General features: G+C 42.5%; 4 protein-coding genes across 6 annotated transcripts; 3 read left to right on the top strand and 1 right to left on the bottom strand.

The window, feature by feature from the left end:
* Positions 1-219: 219 nt before the first annotated feature.
* On the top strand, positions 220-4,334 carry LOC148885773 (parvalbumin beta-like). The gene is made up of 5 exons (XM_089017913.1): positions 220-316; positions 672-741; positions 823-955; positions 3,118-3,227; positions 3,293-4,334. The coding sequence occupies exons 2-5, from the start codon at positions 681-683 to the stop codon at positions 3,316-3,318; spliced, it is 330 nt and encodes a 109-aa protein (XP_088874039.1). The 5' UTR covers positions 220-316; positions 672-680; the 3' UTR covers positions 3,319-4,334.
* A 1,466-nt stretch (positions 4,335-5,800) lies between these two features.
* pvalb8 (parvalbumin 8) lies at positions 5,801-8,890 on the top strand. Its single transcript, XM_089017942.1, has 5 exons — positions 5,801-5,947; positions 6,114-6,184; positions 7,437-7,569; positions 7,633-7,742; positions 8,686-8,890. The coding sequence occupies exons 2-5, from the start codon at positions 6,124-6,126 to the stop codon at positions 8,709-8,711; spliced, it is 330 nt and encodes a 109-aa protein (XP_088874068.1). The 5' UTR covers positions 5,801-5,947; positions 6,114-6,123; the 3' UTR covers positions 8,712-8,890.
* Positions 8,891-11,348: 2,458 nt separating this feature from the next.
* On the top strand, positions 11,349-14,307 carry aimp2 (aminoacyl tRNA synthetase complex interacting multifunctional protein 2). 2 transcript variants are annotated; one of them, XM_089017938.1, is made up of 4 exons: positions 11,349-11,491; positions 12,333-12,545; positions 12,730-12,964; positions 13,631-14,307. In XM_089017938.1, exons 1-4 carry the CDS (start codon positions 11,483-11,485, stop codon positions 14,017-14,019), a joined length of 846 nt encoding a protein of 281 aa, XP_088874064.1. In that variant the 5' UTR covers positions 11,349-11,482; the 3' UTR covers positions 14,020-14,307. The 2 variants fall into 2 exon arrangements, with proteins under 2 accessions (XP_088874064.1, XP_088874063.1); XM_089017937.1 differs by having other exon boundaries at positions 11,349-11,605.
* Positions 14,308-14,431: 124 nt separating this feature from the next.
* On the bottom strand, positions 14,432-20,895 carry zbedx (zinc finger BED-type containing X). 2 transcript variants are annotated; one of them, XR_016117985.1, is made up of 3 exons: positions 20,544-20,895; positions 17,351-19,517; positions 14,432-17,271 (listed from the first exon to the last, which is right to left on the bottom strand). XR_016117985.1 is itself a non-coding variant. In XM_089017936.1 (2 exons), the coding sequence occupies exons 1-2, from the start codon at positions 20,733-20,735 to the stop codon at positions 17,802-17,804; spliced, it is 1,908 nt and encodes a 635-aa protein (XP_088874062.1). In that variant the 5' UTR covers positions 20,736-20,895; the 3' UTR covers positions 14,432-17,801. The 2 variants fall into 2 exon arrangements, 1 of the variants encoding a protein (XP_088874062.1); XM_089017936.1 differs by having other exon boundaries at positions 14,432-19,517.
* Between the last annotated feature and the right edge of the window lie 183 nt (positions 20,896-21,078).

Raw genomic sequence — 21,078 nt, 5'->3', positions numbered from 1 at the left:
AGGGGTGGTTGATTGAGAGGTCCGGAGGGGAGGGGGGACACAGACGTCTTCAGACGCACCTTTTAAGCGTCTTCGTTTGTGAAACTTTAAAAATAGAGCGCTCCCTGGTTACGGTGGCAAAATGTTCACCCCCTTAAACCCCCCCTCCAGCCCCCTTCCCTATTTGAGCGGTGTCAATTATCCAGTGCCTCAGATTTCGATGTGGAGAACCTATAAAAGGTCAACGGTGATACCCGGGCGATCACTGTGGTCAACTTCCCGACTCCTGTCCCGCATCATCCGTACAGTCAAAAAAAAATACCCCCTCCCCACAAAGGTGAGTTTGATTCCATAAGATAAATAGATTACGTGTATTTTTTGAGGAAAAAGATGTTTAAATTGAATGTTTTTGAAGAAATCCTGTGAATTGTTTAATTATTTCATGAATTTTTAATAACACTTCCTTTGAGTGAAAAGTTAATGGGAGGCCAAATCAATTGATGCGGTCGTCAATTCTGAATCAACGTGGATCAACGAGTCGCCCACTCGTCTCTGTTCAATCAACTCTAAAATGATTTGATATTTACATAGCACGTTATGTGATTTATTTTGTAACTGGAACATAGATGAATTGTGATGTCTTGAGCTTTCAATATGTGTCTCTGATGATACATTTTTCGATTTGAAAACAGCATCGCACAATGGCCCTGCACGGAATACTGCATGATGCTGAGGTCACTGCAGCCCTGGATGCTTGCAAAGGTGCCAAGAAAACAACACACACATGCACTCACGCACATCCTTGTATATGTTCATCGTGCTGATGTGACGTTTGAAATTCAGGCGCCGGAACGTTCGACCACAAAAAGTTCTTCAAGACTTGCGGCCTGGCTGCCAAGCCCATGGACGACTTGAAGGCGGCTTTTGCCATCATTGACCAGGACAAGAGTGGTTTCATTGAGGAGGATGAGCTCAAGTAAGAGAAAGACCACAAAATACAGGACACACTTTATAAAATTTCTGATGCTGTTACCGACACCCTACAGGTGGATTTGGATTTGCCTTTATTAGTCTCGCAGTGGAGAAATTTACTATTTAATTTAATTTATTTTTTTAGGTGCACAACATTCGGTACACAAATCAAATAATTTAAGCACTTTCATCAAAAATTAACATGTTTCAACCATCTTTCATTCCTTTCATCACTTTGCTGCTGTGAAATGTAAATTTCTCCACTGTGAGACTAATAAAGGCATATCCAATCCAATCCAATCCAATCCAATCCAATCTTAAATCTACTTGTATTAACAAGGGTTGTCGGCATGCTTGAGCCTATCCCAGCTGACTTTGGGCAGTAGGCGGGAAACAATAACATTAAAGGACAACCGACGTCTCCTGACAAGTTGTGTCCATAATTTGTAAAATGGCTTCAAATGACTTCTACTGAGCGTATTTTACAAAGATTCCACCGCATATAGCTATATTTTACGTTTTAAGACTCGCACTGAATATTCAGGAAGTCTTGTTTTTGAGTTGGTGACGAGTCCGTACGTGACGGCACTAAAGGACCGCCCTTGACCGTAAAAAAAGACGCATTGTAGCGGTCCTTCCATCACGTCAATGTATTTTGCTGTATTGTTTGGTCTGAAAAACCTTGTGTTGCATCCAAAAGCCGCCAGAAGAGGGTGTCCAAGCTCCATATAAGGCATTTATAAGCCTGTGTAAACGGAGGTGGCCACAGGATGTCGCCATTTTGTGCCTCTTTTTTTAGGTGAGAGATTTCCCCCCAGTATTGCCTCAAAATGGCACAAATAAATTCTTTAATCGGTTGCAAACATGGATGCTTTCCTCTTTTTGAGAGATTTACATGATGTCCCTGAACGCATCATATGCGGAGACGTCGGCAGAACACGCGGTGCGCTTGTAATGGCGCACAGTTCAACCCGCCACAAACACTCAGGCCAAATGAAACACGACACAAGAAACTAAATATTGTACAATAAAAACAAAATGAAACAATTATTACCTGCAACACAGTATAGCAGAAGGGATGGGTGAAGTCGCATGGGTTTCGTCTTGTGATTAACATCGCAACAGAAAAGCACTATGAAGCAAATGTGCTTCAGAGTTCCACTCGACAAAACGTTAATTAAATAATGACATAAAAAGTAATCTGGACTCGAAATGAATAAGGGAACTAATTAGATCACACTGGACAGTACAAAAGGGGAAACAAAATAAGATATTCTCATGAAAATGCGCGTTAATCCAGACCATCAGAGAAATGCGACTCACTATAAATCTCATCCAGATTGTTCTGGAAACTATGGGCGGGACTTGGTACCACACTGTGCCCGTTGCGTCACTTCCATCATAATTTAATAATCTAGTGCACAACTCCGTTACAAATGTATGCTTTCCTCTTCAGAACTATTTGAATCATATTCATAACTGGATGTGTAACAAGAAAGCATATTCTCCGAATCTGAAGCCATTGTTTTGATTCACTCGCAATGCAAGACGTCTTGGCGTGACGTCATGAACTGGGGGCGGGACTTTCTGAAAATGCCCAATTCGCAGCTCAATTTTTTGCAGATTTTGGACACTTTAAGTCATTTTAATTGGTGTTTTGCATTTGACTAAAAATATCATGTTTTGGGTATTTTTGATGCTATAAAATATAATATAGTATAATAATGATGATGATAATAATAATGATAATGATAATGATAATCTTCTTTTCCTTTCGGCTTTTCCCTTCAAGGGGTCACCACAGCGAATCAGTGTCCTCCATCTTCAGAGGTTTGATTCATATGTTTGCTTTGGCCAAGCTTAATAATAATAATAATAATAATAATAGTAACATGGGATTTTCAACAGTGTAGGTTTGGATGTATAAATAAATATGCTGAAAATTGCTATATATATAAATATATATATATATAAAAATATATATATAAATATGCATCATATATATATCTATGCATAGATGGATGGATGGGTGGGTGGATGGATATTCGAATTAATAAAAAATAAATAAAAGTGAAAATGGACGGAAAGAAAAATACAAATTCAAATAATTAAAACAAAATAAACACAAGCAGTTGATATGCCTACTGATTTGCACATCCGACACAGGCTGTTCCTGCAGAACTTCAGGGATGGTGCACGCACCCTGAATGATTCAGAGACCAAGGCCTTCCTCAAGGCCGGTGACACCGACGGTGACGGCAAGATTGGCGTTGACGGTACGACCATCGAGTACTGTTGAGCTCAATGGACAAATGGTGACTTTGCTATCTCATTTCTGCAGAGTTTACCACCTTGGTTAAGGCGTAAAGTGGAACGTGACCAACAGCACCCGCTCCCATGGAACAACCCCCCCCCCCCCCGAACCTCCTCCACATTTATTCTGAATACAAAGCGTTTTCATACATTTGAGATGTTTACAACACACACTGTCCAACAAAAATGATGAATGAATGTCATTCGGTTGTGTTCTTCTTTTCCTTTCGGCTTGTGAATCAGTGTCCTCCATCTTTAGAGGTTTGATTTGCCTGATTGTTTTGGCCAAGCTTTTACGTCAGATGCCCTTCCTGACACAACCCTCTGTATTTATCTGGGCTTGGGACCGGCACAAGAAGACACTGGCTTGTGTCCCCTTGTGGCTACAGAACAAGCAACTCTATGACTGAAAAAAAAAAATCACCGAATAAACTTATGGACAGGAAAAACGACACATGGTATTTCCTCACGTTTTTTTAGGAGAAAAGATTGTGGTCGGTAAGTCTTGCTAATACCAAATTATATGCCGGTAGATGGCGCCAGAAACGCAGAAGTGGAAGGGAAACGCGAAACGCTTGAAACAAGGCATGCCGATATTTAGTGAGATTTTTCGACACAAATGTCATGATATGAAGAAAATTATTTACCTTATAAGTTATATAGCTTCTATCACGCCCCATTGCCCCAACAATAGCACCACCCAAACATAACATTTTCATGTTTCATCAGTCAAATTTAAATTTCTATTGGACCTGTTAAAAATCTTTTTTGGGGTACACAAGCTCAGCTCTTATTATTGTTCAATTCGGGTTACTCATGGCTTTTTTAAGGCTTGACCAAAAATGTGATACATAAACGTATACTTTGTCAATAAATAAATGATCAGTGGTAACAGAATAGCATGACATCATACAGCGACTGAGCTGCGCAGCCATGCGTTTCTTTTCTGGGAGGACACGATTGAGTTTCCAAAAGAGAAGGGTGACAATTTAACAAGTTGCCAAGTGGGATTTAAAAAAAAGGCCAACAATGACAAAAAGCAACGCTCTTATTTTCAATAATGTCCTCCCTCTCACATGCTAATGCTGTACAAGATGGGTCATAGTCATAGTAATGACTTAGTATGAGTTGAATTATGTGATGTATATTTCAATTTGGCGGTAAACGCTGACTGATGGGTAAAATGATCATTTGTTTTCATCGCACTTAAAGGACAACCGACGTCACTTGTTTGTTTTTGAACTCATCTCATCTCTCATCTCATTTTCCGTACCGCTTATTCCTCATTAGGGTCGCGGGGGTTGCTGGAGCCTATCTCAGCTGTCTTCAGGCACGAGGCGGGGGGACACCCCGAATTGGTTGCCAGCCAATCGCAGGGCACACAAAGACATACAACAGTCACTCTCACACTCACACCTAGGGACAATACCGTTTTTGAACTGACACCAGAAAAACGTTTTATAGCATCTTAAATACCCAAAACACGCAGGCTGATATTTTTAGTCAAATGCAAAACACCAATAAAAATGACTTAAAGTATCCAAAATCTGCAAAAAAATTGAGCTGCGAATTGGCCATTTTCAGAAAGTTCCGCCCCCATTTCGTGACGTCACGCCAAGACGTCTTGCATTGCTGCAGAATCAAAACAATGGCTTCAGATTCGGTGAATATGCTTTCTTGTTACACATCCAGTTATGAATATGATTCAAATAGTCCTGATGAGCAAAGCATTCATGTTTGCAATCGATTAAAGAATTTATTTGGGCCATTTTGAGGCAAACGGGCGGGGGGGGGGGAATGTCTCACCCAAAAAGAGGCAGAAAAATGGCGACCAGCTCAGGTGAGGAATGAATCAGCCCGTTTCCACAGGCTGATACATTCCTTCCATGGAGTTTGCCTCCCTCTGCTGGCGGCTTTTGGGTGTAAGACATACACATCAAAACACATTGACATGGTGGAAAGACGCTACAATGCGTCTTTTTTTACGGTGAGGAGGCGGTCCTTTTCTGACGTCACGTACGGACTTGTCACCAACTCAAAAACAAGACTTCAGCGTGAATCTTAAAAGGTAAAATATAGCTATATGCGGTGGAATCTTATTAAAATACGCTCAGTAAAAGTCATTTGAAGCCATTTTACAAATTATGTCTGGAGACGTCGGTTGTCCTTTAAATCATCTATTTAAATAAATTGTCCCTTATCACCTCAGATTCCGGTAACTCAATCTCCAATTCAACACCAAAAGGAAATTTTGAATACCATTTCAGCACTCCATAAAATTGTTTTTACCTCACCCTTGCTGAGGTTCCACGAGAAAACGAGGGAAAACTGGATTTAAACAGAAGCAAAGCAAGGAGATGCCATGTGTGTGGTCGACAATGAGGAGCTCCACACAGATGGGACTGTCGTATGGATACATTTGAAGTGAACTTACAAGGGCCTTCAACAGGTCCACCAGGCCTGTCTCTTTAACCGTGGGCGTTTATGAATAGTAAAGATTAATTAGGTAACTCGGAAACTGGATCGGGCGGCCAGTTCGAATTCGATCCACAGGTTGGTAACTCAAGTGAAGCCCATTGTCAGTGTAGCCGGGCCAATAAAAGCCAAGTTGACGGGGAAGCAGTCACCAATCAGCCCAACTTCTCTCCTGCATCGACAACTGGCCAGCCAGCCACCTCATTTGGTAAGTTTGACATTTCGGTTGTTTCCGTTAAATTATTCTTCAAAGGAAAGACGATATTATTCCACCCCAATAGTTCATTATTTGATTATCAGGCAAGAAGCTGTCTGTTGACACTTATTGCCCCAGCAGTGAAATATAACAATTCAAGCTTTGCATGCACTTGCAGGTAAAAAAACATGTCGCTGTCATCCATCCTTTCCGCTGATGCCATCGGCAATGCAATCAAGGACTGCCAAGGTATCGTCTTCCATCGCCTCTATCCATCATTGTCTTTTGGATTTCTGTGCATCACACTCACTGACTTTTGTTCCCAAGCTGGAGGAAAAAGACTTAAATCGAGCTACAAATCTTAATGCATACTTCATGAATTAAAAGGTCAATTTCACTTGGCCTCTGCTGGACAAATAATACAAATTTGACAGGCGAATAAAGGCAAGAGGACACATCCTGGAGGCAAGGCAAAAAGTACAAGCTGTAATTGTCACTTGATTGCAACACGGGAATATTTGGCTAATTCTCACTGTACCATGCAATGTGTAGAATGCAAAAAAAAAAAAAACTAAATAAACAAATGAACAAAAACCTAAATACATTAATACATTCACAAATACATAACTAATAAAATAACATAAAAAAACATTAAATAAAATATATAAAATAGGTAAATAAAATAAAAATAATAAAAATAAAAATAATAAAATATATAAAATAGGTAAATACGAATAAATCAAAATAAATAAATGAATCAAAAATAAATAAATTAAATAAAAGAATCCAATAAATAAATTACATTCAATTAACAAATAAGTCAATAAGTAAATAAATAAATTCACAAATAACTAATAAAATAAACCAATAAATAAGTATGTAAATAAATAAATGCACCCACGCGCGCACACGCACACACACACACACACACACACACACACACACACACACACACACACACACACACACACATACATACATACATACATACATACATACATACATACATACATACATACATACATACATACATACATACATAAAGGGACAGTTTTGCACTACGTTGTACAATACTCCAGTTAGGGTGAGTGACAAGTAATGGCCGTAATTTCCTACAATCGCCCTAAGAACTACCATTGCCTTTCTGATGCTTCTCAACTCACTTCTACATAGTTTATTGGCCCCAAGAAGCCAGCAGATAATACAAAAAAACTTTAATATCGTTTCTTAACACCAGAGGACGACATCGTACTACTTTTCGCTTTAACACACGTACACATTACTGTGCCGGTGAACGGTTCTGAGAATGCATTGTTGAATGTAATAATAATAATAATAATAATAATAATAATAAAAAATAAATTGTATTTCTAAGCGCCTTTTAAAACTCTCAAGGACACTTTACACTCACAGGATAAGAAGCTTTTTTTTCTGTGGGTGAGCAGTGGAAGAAGCAACATTGCTGACGTTGCTCTGTTGTTCATCCACCTTCTGGATATAGGGCCCGACACTTTCTGCCCCAAGAAGTTCTTCCAGTTGTGTGGCCTGGCCATGAAGAGCCCGCAGGATGTGAAGAAGGTTTTCAGCATCCTCGACAATGACGGGAGCGGTTTCATTGAAGAGGAGGAACTCAAGTAAGCGCCATCTAATATGTTGTCCTTTGACATTTTACAAAAGTTCCCTATTGTGGTTTGTAGGTTTTTCCTTCAGAGGTTTTGTCCCGCTGCCCGAGTCTTGACAGAGAAGGAGACCAAGAACTTCCTGAGCGCCGCCGATGAAGACAACGACGGCCGCATTGGACTCGAGGGTACGAGTGCTCGGAGAAGAAAAAGGAGATGTGATTGTCATTAGCCGCAAATTACTGCCGTGACAAGATTTCTAATTTGGGGTTTGATTGTTATGTTAGCGATGTTCATTTTACTTCAACTAGTAGGGTCTCTTAAAGGACAACCGACATCACTTTTTGTTTCCTAACTGACATCAGAAAAACGTTTGATAGCATCTAAATAGCCAAAACACGCAGGCTGATATTTTTATTCAAATGCAAAACACCAATAAAAATTACTTAAAGTGTCCAAAATCTGCAAAAAAATGAGCTGCGAATTGGGCATTTTCAGAAAGTCCCGCCCCCAGTTTGTGACGTCACGCCAAGACGTCTTGCATTGCTGGAGAATCCAAACAGTGGCTGCAGATTCGGAGAATATGCTTTCTTGTTACACATCCAGTTATGAATATGATTCAAATCGTTCTGAAGAGGAAAGCATCCATGTTTGCAATCGATTAAAGAATTTATTCTATGCCATTTTGAGGCAACATTGGGGCAACAATGGATCATAAGAAAAGAGGCACAAAATGGCGACCTCCAGTGGCCACGTCCGCTTCCACAGGCTGATAAATTCCTTATATGGAGCTTGGGCTCCCTCTTCTGGCGGCTTTTGGGTGCAACACGGTTCTCAGACCAAACATGTCCAGCAAAATACATTGACGTGATGGAAGGACGCTACAATGCGTCTTTTTTACGGTCAGGGGGCGGTCCTTTCATGACGTCACATACGGACTCGTCACCAACTCAAAAACAAGACTTCCTGAATATTCAGAGCGAGTCTTAAAACGTAAAATATCGCTATATGCGGTGGAATCTTTGTAAAATACGCTCAGTAGAAGTAATTTAAAGCCATTTTACAAATTATGGACACAACTTGTCCGGAGACGTCGGTTGTCCTTTAATTCTGTATTTCTCTTGTCCACAGAGTTTCAAGATATGGTGCGTTCCTAAACCTTTTTCAGCTGTCTGTCATTTGACACTGCCTCAAGAAGAGCCCTTTATTCAACCATCTGGTCAACATCATCATCACCGCCCTCGCCTCCTTTTTGTCAGAAGGATTTACCGCGCCCAAAGACCAAATAAATCTGCACCTAATATACCCAGAGAAATAAAAATATATATAAAACCCATGCATCTCCGTGTGCCTTTTGTGTTATAAAAGACAGCAATGGTGATATCACTTGGAATGATACACCTGAAGGTGCATGTCAACATATTTATGTATTGAAGCTGCTAATGCACAATTCATGACTGGAGAATGTGTGTGTGTTTGACTGTGGGTAGAGGTAGCAACCTTGGTGAAAGGGAAATGTCCTAGACATACTTGAAAAGAAACACAACATATTTTCTATCCCATTGGGATATTTGAGAACTGTTTTGAAGAAAGAAAAAAGAAAGGATATACTGTACAGTGCTTTTGTCAACACGAAAATTGAAACAGGTAAATTTGACCCATAACATAATATGAGGGTTAATTGAAAGAGCCCCATTTCTAGAACTGTAATCCATCCATCTCACATCTGGATGAGATGCCAACGTTTGTTCAATTTTAAACCTAAAAATACTTTGGGAAATGTTTCGTCAAATTCTTGACCCAACATACTCAGTGGCATCAACAACCACCCATGAGGTCAGACCCATTTGAACTCAATGCAAGGTTAGTTATCGCATCCAATTTTGCAGATTTTTGACCCAGGATTTTTTATTTGGTGATATTATATTCCCTGAAACCATAAAAATCTATTTGCCTTTTTTTTAGTCAACAACAGTTACTCAAGCAATTTATGTGCTCCAATGTGTTATACTTGTTTTCATTTATTTATGTATTGTTTTTTTACTTAGCCATTTATGTATTTATTTATCCTTTTTCATTTATGTATTTATTTATTCATTTATTTATTAGATTTTCACTTAGCCTATTATTTATCTATCCATTTATTTATATATTTTTTATTCATCTTTTTTATGTATTTATTTATCAATCATGATACCTCACCTCAAGTTTTGCTAGTAGGAAAGAGTGAATACGCGTTGTGAGGGATGGCCTGATTATATGCTGAGGTCATCAATTATTGATGCTCTCATTGGATTGTCTTCACAAAGAAAAAAAAAGTAGGATTAAGAAAGGGGTGTCGGGCTCATTTTACTCATTAAGGCCGTTTCAAAGTTTAATGCGGGTCCCATCTTCAAGCAATATCAAACAAAGAAGGGAGGGATCCTCACTTCTAAGCTTGCACGTTTTCTTTGACAAAAAAAAACGGCTAATGGCAGATGTTACTTTTCCAAGGGAGCCTATTTGTGTGCCTTTAGTTGACTCTTCCAGTCTCTCTCTTGCCACCTAACAGCAATGGGCGCTGCTAATTGTTTCCCATGCTTTATTTTTAGATATATTAAGCCATTTTTAATCAAACTTTTAATAATCTGGAATCAAAGCTTTGTCATTTTTTTCATGCGGTTTTTAAAATCAGGCAGACATATAAAAAATACACATTGTGGACTCATTAAGTCATTAAAGCATAAAAGCATCCAACAAAAAAATCTATTTGAAAATAACTACCTTTCTGATAGTGTCAATCACAAGTGGGTGCCACTCCTTGATGAATGTTTAGGATCTTCTTGGTCTGTTTCCAAAGCTGCACCTGATTTTTAAGGTCGTAAACCGACAGGTGTTGCCTCAGAAGAAAACAGACATGCATAGAGTTAATTCGTTGCCATTTTCTAGAGGAAACCACCAGCAGCATGCTTACTAGTGACACTTACAACACAATACATATTGTTTTATATGGCGCTTTAACAAGACTTGTTTTATTCATCATTAATCATTCTTCTTTGGGACAACAATCAAAGAAGAACACAGAATCAACATGACACTTGACTTCAACGACTTAAATGTGCAAACCTTTACAAGGCCAGCGTCACCTCCAACGTCCACCTGGGTGACCCGGTAGCCTTCAAAAGGTAAGCATTCCTTGTTCGTGCATCATTTAAAGCTATTGCTCGTCACTGTCAGGTTTCAGCAGTGATCAAGTTTCATGTGCGAGCATTATGTGCCAGGGAGTGAATGTAGCTCAGGTGTAAAGTGGTGACGGGAGGCGACCACAAGGGGACATGTTACCATAGATGATTAGGGCAAGGGCAGGCCTCTTGAATTGCTTTCTGGTGCAGGATTGTGTTGCCGTGTGTCTGATCAGATCAAAACACCACTTGTGATTGAAACGTTAGCCCTGCACAGACTTGCTTTCTCAGACTTGCTTGCCAATTCCAAAACTGCTTTGTTGATTGACAAGACATCGCACATGCATCTATCTACTCAAATACACTGTAATTACTTCTGGAAATTCATCAACGCATATATTGCATTAGTTCGATTTTTTTTTCTTTTGACCTTTGACTTCAAACACAGCTCGTCCGCTACCTGACGGAGTTGGAACACATTACTACTTCCGGTAAGCTTTTTAAAAATGGTCTGAATAAAAATAAAATGTAAAACGTATTTTAATCACATGCGTAATATGTTCTATTTTGGTTCCTTTAAGAAACGAATTACAATAAAAACAAACAACTGACTTTTGTCGTCGACGGAAAGGTGGGGGTTCCGGTCTTTTCCGGTGTGTGGGCTGTTGCTGGCTGTCAAGCTCACGTTCCTATCAATTCTAATTTGCGTCCCGATTGCTCAATTTTCGTCTTTCTTGTTTCTTTTGAGCGCCGCCAAACACTACAAGATGTACCAGGTAAAGCCGGTCTGCGGGGGTGACTTCAAAGTTGATTTGCCCACCTGCATGTACAAGCTAGCAAATGTCCACGCACAGCCGGCGAACAGTTGCACCCACGAACACGCGCTGCAGGTAAACAAAAAACCATTTTTTTGACCAGGAAGATGATATTTTCTTCTTTCCTTTACCACACGCCGCCTTATTTGTTATACTTGCGTCGTAAACGTGTAGCCTGCTATTTTGACTGCTTTGAAGAAGCTAGTGAGCTAGCTAGCCCAGTTGAGGTAAGAGGAATTTCGGGCTGCTGATGCAACTCGACGTCGGCCCCGACGTTACAACTGCTTATTACTGTATATGTCATAATAATGACACCTAACCTTCTTGTTGCACGCTCTGGTGAAGACGCCTTGTTTAGACAAAAACGATGTTTGCCGTAGTGTCTCGACTCGGTACTATTTTATAACACCGGACATGTTTTTAATTCATTCGGTGACCCTTATCAATTTTAATGAACATCCCGTAGTTAAATGAATTTAAATTCCATTCATTCTTTCGTAGACAACATCAAAGCACAACTTTTGATGAAGGAAAATATTACCACAAGATATTGTATGAAAACGTGCAAAACAAAGGGAAATTGATTTCGTTAAGTACTGTTACTGTACATATCCAACTATCAATGTGCTGGATGTTCAGAATATCTGCCTTGTCCAAAATGATTCCTGTTCTTATTGTGCGGACTTTGCATATCATGCTTGATTTAGTTTCGTCAGTATTCTCCTACTGAATTTTTTTAAACATACTTCTTGTGCGCCATCTCTCCCAAATTGATCTTACCAGAATTGTTTTCTGTCTCTAGAATGGCGAGGTGGACCCGTCCGTCAGAGCTCTGGAGGCCCGGCAGGACGAGATCATGCGTAAACTGTATGAGCTGAAAGCGGCCGTGGAGGGCCTGGCCAAGACTGTGACCACGCCTGATGCCGACATGGACCTGACAGTCAGGGGTAGCTTCTCGTCCCAGAGCTCCAACTCCTTCCAGGGTGTGGCTGACCTCGACGCGCTACTGGGGAAGGTAGGAGGCTAATTGGAATTAGTGCCAGCATCTTTTGCCGATGGTGACTCGGCACACACTTACCAAGCATTTTTTATCAGTCCTGGCTCAAGTTTGGGTGTTCTAGTAGACAACCACATTATATCCATTGTTTATTTTTTTACCTGGGATAATTGTGTGTTAACATGTCCTGATCTGTCCCAAGGACCTTGGTGCCCTACGCGACATCGTCATCAACGCCAACCCGGCGCAACCCCCACTCACGCTCCTAGTTCTTCATAAGCTGCTGTGCCAACGCTACCGGGTGCTCTCCACCGTCCATGTCCACTCTTCGGTCAGCAGCGTGCCACCCCAGCTCTTGTCCTGCCTCGGCCCGCGCCATCCCGACAGCTACGCCCGCCATCTCTTCCAGTTGGGTTTCACCCTCATATGGAAAGACGGTAAGGCGCCATTTCGGAGGTTACCATGTGTTGCAACTCATCTGATCCAAGCATACAATAATGTTGGCACGTGCATACAATTCTCACCTTTTTGATCTCAAAACAAGTGGGAGGCATGTAGGATTCGCCGTTCATCTGATTCGGTCGTGAATATCCTGAAATGAAAACAGAGGAGTTTGGAATTCAAACACATCTTGTTTGTTTCATTTTGAATCCATTGTGATGTTGGCTAAGAGCCTGAAAGATGAGTTTGTGATGAAAACAAAAATGTACAGCAAGGGTGTCAGACTCATTTTTTTTATTTGTGCTACTTTGTAGTTACGGTTTGGGGAAGCCATTACAATGTTTAATGTTTAATTTCTCCACTGTGAGACTAATAAAGGCATATCCAATCCAATCCCTCCACACATGACATATAGAGCACACAACAAATTACCAAATAACTATTTTTCAAATCTGAATAAAAAAATAATGACTTATTTTGGTTTACATGTGACAATTTAAAATGTTGGTTTGGACTTTAGCTAGCATCATGGAATTTCACAGGTTTGATTTGTTTTCGCGGGCCGAATAAAATGATGTAGCAGGCCGGATTTGGCCCCCGGGCCTTAACTTTGACACCTGTGGTTTACATTGTCCCCACCCAATGTCTTTTTGCCTCTACAGTCCCCAAATTGCAAATGAAGTTCAGCGTTCAAAACATGTGCCCCGTGGAAGGCGAAGCCAGCGTGGCGCGCTTCCTCTTCAAGCTGCTAGCACCGTACCCGTCCGACGCGGCGGCGGCCACCCTGGTGGACAGCTGGGTGGACACGGCCTTCCACCAGCTGGCCGAGGGCGGCGCCAAGGAGCGGGCCGCCGTCGTCCGCGCCCTCAACTCGGCTCTGGGCTGCGGGTCCTGGCTAGCCGGGCACGACGTCTCCTTGGCCGACGTGGCGTGCTACTGCTGCCTACTGCTCGCCGGGTCCGCCTCCCCGGCGCCCGCCAATGTCCAACGCTGGCTCGAGTCCTGCGAGAACTTGGGTTACTTCGGTCCTGCCAAGGTCTTCCTACAGTGACCCTGGCCTCTGGCGAGGAGTGCAAAGTGTGAGAAAAAGGAGCCATGTTAGAAACACCTTCTTGCGCTTACCTCTTGAATCATGTCACTTCTCTTGACACTGAGGCACACGTTGTTGGTCACTCTGGCATGCTGCATTTGAAGAGATTTCAAAAAGGAAGCACACAAGGACAGTGACGACAGGGCCGCGTGAACCTTCTTACCCACTTTGTGCCTACCAAACTCAATACCACCTGTTGCAAACGTGAACATCTGTTGAATAAATTTCCTTGAAGGCATTAAAACTAAGGATTGGGAGTTTGTATGATTCACTGCCAATGAATATTGGCTTCAAATTCTGAGGATCGGTCTCTTTCACAACGAATAATCGCATTTTCCGAATCAGAAAACCTTGAACTCATTCACTGCCATTCCTGAATTTATTTGAGAATTGTAAAGCATGACGTGGAGCGCCATTCCCGAATTTGTTCGGGTTTTGGTTTTTCTTGCAGGGGGGTGCCGATAAAGTGCTGGTCAGACCTCTGGCAATGTTTTTCCCTCCCACGAGGCGGCAGCATTTGCCTTTTTGTACAGCTGCACCAATTTCAAGCTCAGATAACTCCAGACCCATATAACTTAGGAATTAACTCTTCCATTTAAGGTTTATGTAGTCCTCAACCTCAATATTCTATGGGTCCTGCAATTTGAGTGAAAATGACAAAAACCCTGGCACTGGAGTGGACACATTTCTACACATGTCTGGTGGCAGTGAATGAATTAATGGACCCAACATGGGGAAATTTGCAATTGAAATTTTGGCCCACATGTCAGCGTATCTTTACTCAAAGTAAAACTTTTGTTGTTTTTTTAAGCGGAGAACACAAAAGCACTTGGAAGCAAATAACACCATTTGTTTTCCCTCACAGAAAGCATGAAAAATGTGACTGGGTATCTGCTGATGTACCCTGCGCGGCTTTGTTCTCAAAGTCAATGGGCAAAGAAAGTACAGAATGTTGTTTTTTTTTCTCTCATACAGTATTTTTATAAAACATACACATGATATTCAACAGCCGTACAAAAAAAAAGCAAGAAAATGACCCATATTGCAAAGGGTGAAATTCTATTCGCACCACCATGTTTTCATCATCCGGTTGATTGTCAATTACTACCGACAAAGATTTCCTTCGAAGTGAAATGAAGATTAGAAAAAAGGCATAAATCAGATTAGACATTTATTCGGGATTACCAAAGATAGCGGTTGCCTTTTACCCGCGTCTTGTCCGTATGCCGTATTCCAGATGTGCAGATGACAACATCACGGTTCAACGCGATCACTCCATGATGTCGTCATGCATTACGGCCCAAAAAAAACAAGCATTTTAATGAAATATGTTGATCAGATTGAATGACTCAGTGCAATCAACAATTATTTAAAGGACAACCGACGTCTCCGGACAAGTTGTGTCCATAATTTCTAAAATGGCTTCAAATGACTTGTACTGAGCGTATTTTACAAAGATTCCACCGCATCTCGCTATATTTTACGTTTTAAGACTCGCGCTGAACATTCAGGAAGTCTTGTTTTTGAGTTAGTGACGAGTCCTCACCCTACGTCACTGAAGGAACGCCCCTCACCGCAAAAGGACATACCTTGCATCACTTCAATGCATTTTGCGGTACTTTGTCTGAAAACTTTGTGTTGATGGCGAAATTAGAAGGAAAACACATAAATAACGCGATGGTGAATCCTTGTGTGTTGCGCCAAGACTTCTACAGTGTATTTGATGTTCGCTTACAAAACGTCCCAGGAGACAAGTTACACTGAGCTTTGTTGCCGTCTTCTGCCTTTTTTGGGTACTGTGAGTACTAAAGAGTTTGTCACTACATTTCTCTCCAGATGCATCAAAATGACCGGAATAAATTCTTTAATCGATTGCAAACATGTATGCTTTCCTCTTCAGAACTATTTGAATCATATTCATAACTGGATGAGTAACAAGAAAGCATATTCTCCGAATCTGAAGCCATTGTTTTGATTCTCCAGCAAGGCAAGACGTCTTGGGTTGACACCACGAACAAGGGGGCGGGACCTTCTGAAACTGACCACTTCCGGGTTCAATTTGAAGTAGTTTTTGGACACTTTCAGTCATTTTTATTGTTTTGCATTTGACAAAAAATATCATACTGCATGTTTTGGGTATTTCAGATGCTATAAAACATTTTTCTGATGTCAGTTAGGAAACAAAGTGATGTCGGTTGTCCTTTAAGTGTGAGCTTGTTTCACTCAAAATAATTCCAAATCCTCACAATTGTTTCTCAACAATAAACGTTATTGGATTTGAGGAAAAAAAGGAGTGTCAGCGCATAGCACCAATGCATATATGGAACTGTCGCGGCTTGGGATTGAAGCGGATTTACGTGGGACGGGAGATGTGAGGCAATCTTTTTTCGTCAATGGATGCTATAGGTTTGTGTTTGCTTTCAAAGCTTAGCTTGTAGCAGACGTACATATTTCACCATGACATCCCTGATCCACTGGTGAAAATGACGCTTTGATCTTCTCTTTCATCTACCACTGCTCAACAGAGGGTGCAGAAAGGGCGTAAGATTAAATGGCTCTTTTTTTTGTGTCACATTATTTGTTTAGTTTTGTTGTTGTTTTGACTTCAAGATAGCGCCGTGACAGTGGCTGCCATTACAGCAGCTCCTGTATTTTGTTTTTCTACTGCTTCTTTTCCTTTCCTCTTACTTTCATCACTTTGCTGCTGTGAAATGTAAATTTCTTCACTGCAAAACTAATCCAATCCAATTTCTGTAGTCCTCAATGAAAGCGGACTATTATCAAAATAAGACATCTCTAAACTTTTTTTTTTACTTTGATCAACAGCTAGCGATGTTGTTGCCCCGTAATTGAAGAACGATCAATTTATCCATGCGCATTTTCGACACAGGCAATGTGAAATACAGTGAGACCTCAACTTACGAACTTAATTGGTTCCCAGACAGAGTGTGTAAGGCGAAAAGTGTGTATCTCAAAAAAACATTTCCCATAGGAAACCATTAAAATGGGAATAATCCGTTCCTGGGTTTCCATAAAATATACTTTTCAACTAAATAAGCCTTAAAACTACACCCAACATACCTTATTCTATGGATAATAAATGTGCTATTGTATTGTAATGAAACAAATACACTGCAATGTATCATAAAGTCACTTTATTTACATTTATGGCTTGATGGAATGGCGTTGGAGGTCGAAGGTCAAAGGGAATTGCTGTTTGGAAAGAGAGGCGCATTACATGAGGACTGTAATTAAAGAAATAAACTGTGCTGTAAAATAAAGTTTTATTGACCTTTTTGATGGTCGTTGATGGCTTATGGAAGGAGAGTCACCTTCCATAAGGACTGTTGGTAACTTAACCTCTGGTGCTGTTCGGTCGTGTGCTTCCGCCGAAGATCACTCCGCCAGCCATGATGGTGGGTGTGTATTATGAAAATAGTGCTTATTATAAGGTTCAATTTTCATAAATTTGACGTTTGTAAGACAAAAAGTTTATAAGTTGAGGTCTCACTGTACCGCGATGTCCTATTTTTTGGAACAGAGAGCAAGAAATATTTTTTTCTGTCATTGATGAATTCCCAATCAATCGCTGAAATAATTGTGCAGTCAAATATTGTCGAAAAGTGTTGAACTGATTGACGAAGGCCTCCCTCCCTCCCTCCCTCCCAACCTCGTTTCATTTGAGTGAATAAAAATAAACCACCACTTGAGGAAGTTCTGTCTGTCGGTTCTTCCAAACACGTTCAGCTGTTGAGCACGGAGCACACGTTGACGTTGTATCTCAGTAGTTGAATGCGTTCAAAGTAGTCGTCGGTCAAAAAGTTTCGTTGCGAGGTGGCCAGGTTACCTTTCTCGCTAAAAAGCCTCTGGATGGGCGCCGTGGACGGCAAGGTGGTGTTGTACTTGAGGAACAACTGCTTGACCCTGGGGAAGTCCTGCAAGCACTCCAGGCTCTTGCCGGTTCCTTCCACGTATTTGCGGATCTCCTCGGTGACGCCGCGCTCCTGCACGTGAGCCGTCACCTTGGCCGAGCCGTAACTGAAAAAGTCGTCCTCGGATTTGATGGTGGAGACGTTTTGGCTGGCGTCGATCTCGATCACCTCGCAGGGGTCCACCTGGGAGGCCTCGGTGGCCAGGAGGGAGCACATCTCCTCCCGCTCGGAGGCGGCCAGCCACCACAAGCGGAACTGCGGCGTGGTGGCCGTGGCAAATTTGGCCTCGTCGCTGGCGAACAACTCGCCGAAGCGCGCGTCGATGGCGCTCACCATGGCGACGATGACGTCGCCAAAGTACTTGGCGGAATCTTTGTGCTCGTTCAGTTTGTTCTTCAGGCTCAACACGGTGGGGATGACCAAGCCCAGGTAGCACTTTTGCTCGGCTTGGAGAAGCTCCAGCGCGAAAGCCAGCGGGTGGAAGGCGGTGACGTATTCTTTGAGGAAGTCCATCTCCTCGGGCTGCAGGCGGGCCACGTCCAGGCGGGCCGAGAGCTCCGTCAGCTCCCGTTCGGTCAGCGAGATGATCTTCTGCAGGGCGCAGTACTCCACGTTCCAGCGGATGACGGCCGGGACGAACAAGGCCATCTTCCTGATCTCCTCGGCCGCTTCCATGCCGACCTGGAGGTGGTGGCATTTTGTCCATATGGAATAGACCTTGGACATTGTGCTGTAATAAAGCTGGCACATGGGTCCCTGTGACACCGCCCGCCAAAAGTCCTCCGTGACGATCTGCTCTAAGGTGTGCGAGGCGCAGCGCTGGATGGTGGGCAGGAACAGGAGCATGTCCTGTTCCGGCTCGCCTTCCAGCACGGCGCAGACATTTTCAAAAACCCCCACGTCGTCGTTGCAATCGGCGCCATCCAGCCCAAATTCTTTGAACACGTTGACAAAGGGGCTGGCGTTGTCGGTGACGGTGGTCTGGACTTTGCTTTCGATCCCGTACGCCACGTGGATGTCGTGGATCCTCCCGGCCACCGAGTCGTACGTGAGGCGGCCTCGCATCCTGGCGAAGCCCAGAGCCGCCGACTTGCGCTCCAGAGAGTTGCTGTCGATCCAGTGGCACGTCATGCCGAAGAAGCTGCCGCCGCCGCCGACCGTCCACAAGTCGGCCGTGGTGCACACGTACTGGACGCCGGCCAACTTGGCCATCAGCTCCTCGCGCATCCTGGAGAAACGGAGGTCCACCTTGCAAAATAAGGTTACCCTGTCCATGAGATGGAGACCTTCGGTTAAGCCCGTGATCAGCTTCTTGAAGCCGGGCTGCTCCAGCACATGAATCGGCTGACAGTCTTCCACGATGTAGTTGAAGATGAGCTCGTCCAGCTTTTCTTGGGTCATGCATTTCGATAAGATCTCCGCTTTGATCTTTTTGAGTTGACAGTGGCTACTTTCCTCGCCGTTGTACTCCTCCTTCTTCCTCCCTCGTTTCGCATCGGGCCTGGCATCGCATCCGAGATGTGTTCTCTGAAAAAGAGTTCATGTTTGGAAGCTTCAAGGCGGGCCTTATCATACAAGGCAAAAAAGTCCATACCCGTGCATCTTCCTAATACTTGATCATCTGTGTGTATCGTTATATGGACCTAAATTAACTCATTCACAGCCAGACATGCAAAAATGTATCCACTCCAATGCCAGGGTTTTTGTCATTGTCACTCCAATTCAGAATTTGGAGTTTTAGGACTACATAAACATTCAATACAGTGTTAGAAACCTTTGACTATCTTCTTTCATCAGAAAAAAAATAGAGTTAATTCCTAAAGTATATGGGACTGGAGTTATATGAGCTTGAAATGGGGGTGGCTGTCGAAGGTATGGTTCCTGATACTATGCAATACATAGATGAGAAGGTTTCTTCAGCCGTCATCTGTACAAAAGTGAAGGTTTCGGACGTTTCGCCTCCTATCCAAGAGGCTTCGTCAGCGAACTTTAGTAGTTAGTTTAGTAGTTAATTTCTCCACTGTGAGACTAATAAAGGCAAATCCAATCCCATCCAATCCAATCCAATCCAATCCAATCCAATAGTAGGCAGCAGCTTGGGATAAATCTGACATGAACACTCATGTAAAGGAAACACTGAACCAAGAGATTGTCGTTGTGGTTCACTCGCCACACTTTAGCCGTTTGCGGATGTGGGTGTGAATGGTCGTTTATCCCTAAACGTGCCCTGCGACTGCCACCCCAGTTCATGATGTAGTATGCCTTCTTCCAGAAATCACCTGAGATAAGCTGCAGCGACTCCCAGCAACCCTGTTCAATGATAAGCGGTGTTGAAAGTGGTTGTAAATATTAGAAAGAGACTTGGAAATATAGGTGAGGTTGGTGCCAGTCGATTAGGTAGGCCTTGTTGATCCAGACCGCCCACCACTGGTAGTTAGCAAGCAACAACGCCGTCGTGATTATTCAATGAACAGTATTTGTTTTTCGAACATGAACCTCCTAGCGACGACTGACTGCGACGGTTCAAAAGTTCACGACTGACTCGCAACTTACGTCCAAATGCTTCTTTAGGTTGGACGTGGACGTCTTGGACGTGGACAGCAGGTTTACCCTCGGCAGACACAGATTACATTGCACGATGATATTTTTTCCTTGATCTGCCTTGTATGTGAAATGGTGGCGATAACGCCAAGAATGGATGGCAGATTTGGTCTCGCCACAGCCTTCATTGAACAGCGTGTCCATTTGGGAAGCCGGGTGTGAGCGCCAAAAGCACTTAAAAAGCAATAAACGGGTCGTAATCCGATTTAGTAATCGTGATTACACGTAAAAGTAACGACGGCGGTGGAGAAATCCTCATGGAGGAAAAAAGGGGGCTGGTCTTTGTTGAGACGGAACCCGGCAGGAGTGGACAACAAAATAGGGTCCACCAATGGCGGCTTGCTGAGGCGCCGCGCATGCGCAATAAGGGTAGTCGTGTGACGTCCGACCAAGCAATTTCATCTTTCAAACACAAGCACGGCAAGCTACTGCCGCCTTTTGGAAATATGAAGAAATGCAACATTAATGTTTTGATTTTAGTTTCAGT

Source organism: Hippocampus bargibanti, linkage group LG17, assembly GCF_051943395.1.
Source record: "Hippocampus bargibanti isolate YZ-2025 linkage group LG17, ASM5194339v1, whole genome shotgun sequence".
NCBI classification, from domain to species: Eukaryota; Metazoa; Chordata; class Actinopteri; order Syngnathiformes; family Syngnathidae; genus Hippocampus; species Hippocampus bargibanti.
The sequence above is the reverse complement of the archived record's forward strand: the minus strand, read 5'-3'. Positions and strand labels throughout refer to the sequence as shown.

Coding starts and splice junctions, on each gene's coding strand:
- pvalb8 (XM_089017942.1), top strand. CDS start 6,124: ATGTCGCTGTCATCCATCCTTTCCGCTGATGCCATCGGCAATGCAATC. Junction 6,185..7,436: donor TGCAATCAAGGACTGCCAAG/GTATCGTCTTCC, acceptor TTCTGGATATAG/GGCCCGACACTTTCTGCCCC. Junction 7,743..8,685: donor CGGCCGCATTGGACTCGAGG/GTACGAGTGCTC, acceptor TCTTGTCCACAG/AGTTTCAAGATATGGTGCGT.
- aimp2 (XM_089017937.1), top strand. CDS start 11,483: ATGTACCAGGTAAAGCCGGTCTGCGGGGGTGACTTCAAAGTTGATTTG. Junction 11,606..12,332: donor CCCACGAACACGCGCTGCAG/GTAAACAAAAAA, acceptor TTCTGTCTCTAG/AATGGCGAGGTGGACCCGTC. Junction 12,965..13,630: donor CACCCTCATATGGAAAGACG/GTAAGGCGCCAT, acceptor TTGCCTCTACAG/TCCCCAAATTGCAAATGAAG.
- zbedx (XM_089017936.1), bottom strand. CDS start 20,735: ATGGACACGCTGTTCAATGAAGGCTGTGGCGAGACCAAATCTGCCATC. Junction 19,518..20,543: donor ACCTAAAGAAGCATTTGGAC/GTAAGTTGCGAG, acceptor ACTCTTTTTCAG/AGAACACATCTCGGATGCGA.
- LOC148885773 (XM_089017913.1), top strand. CDS start 681: ATGGCCCTGCACGGAATACTGCATGATGCTGAGGTCACTGCAGCCCTG. Junction 742..822: donor AGCCCTGGATGCTTGCAAAG/GTGCCAAGAAAA, acceptor TTTGAAATTCAG/GCGCCGGAACGTTCGACCAC. Junction 956..3,117: donor ATTGAGGAGGATGAGCTCAA/GTAAGAGAAAGA, acceptor CATCCGACACAG/GCTGTTCCTGCAGAACTTCA.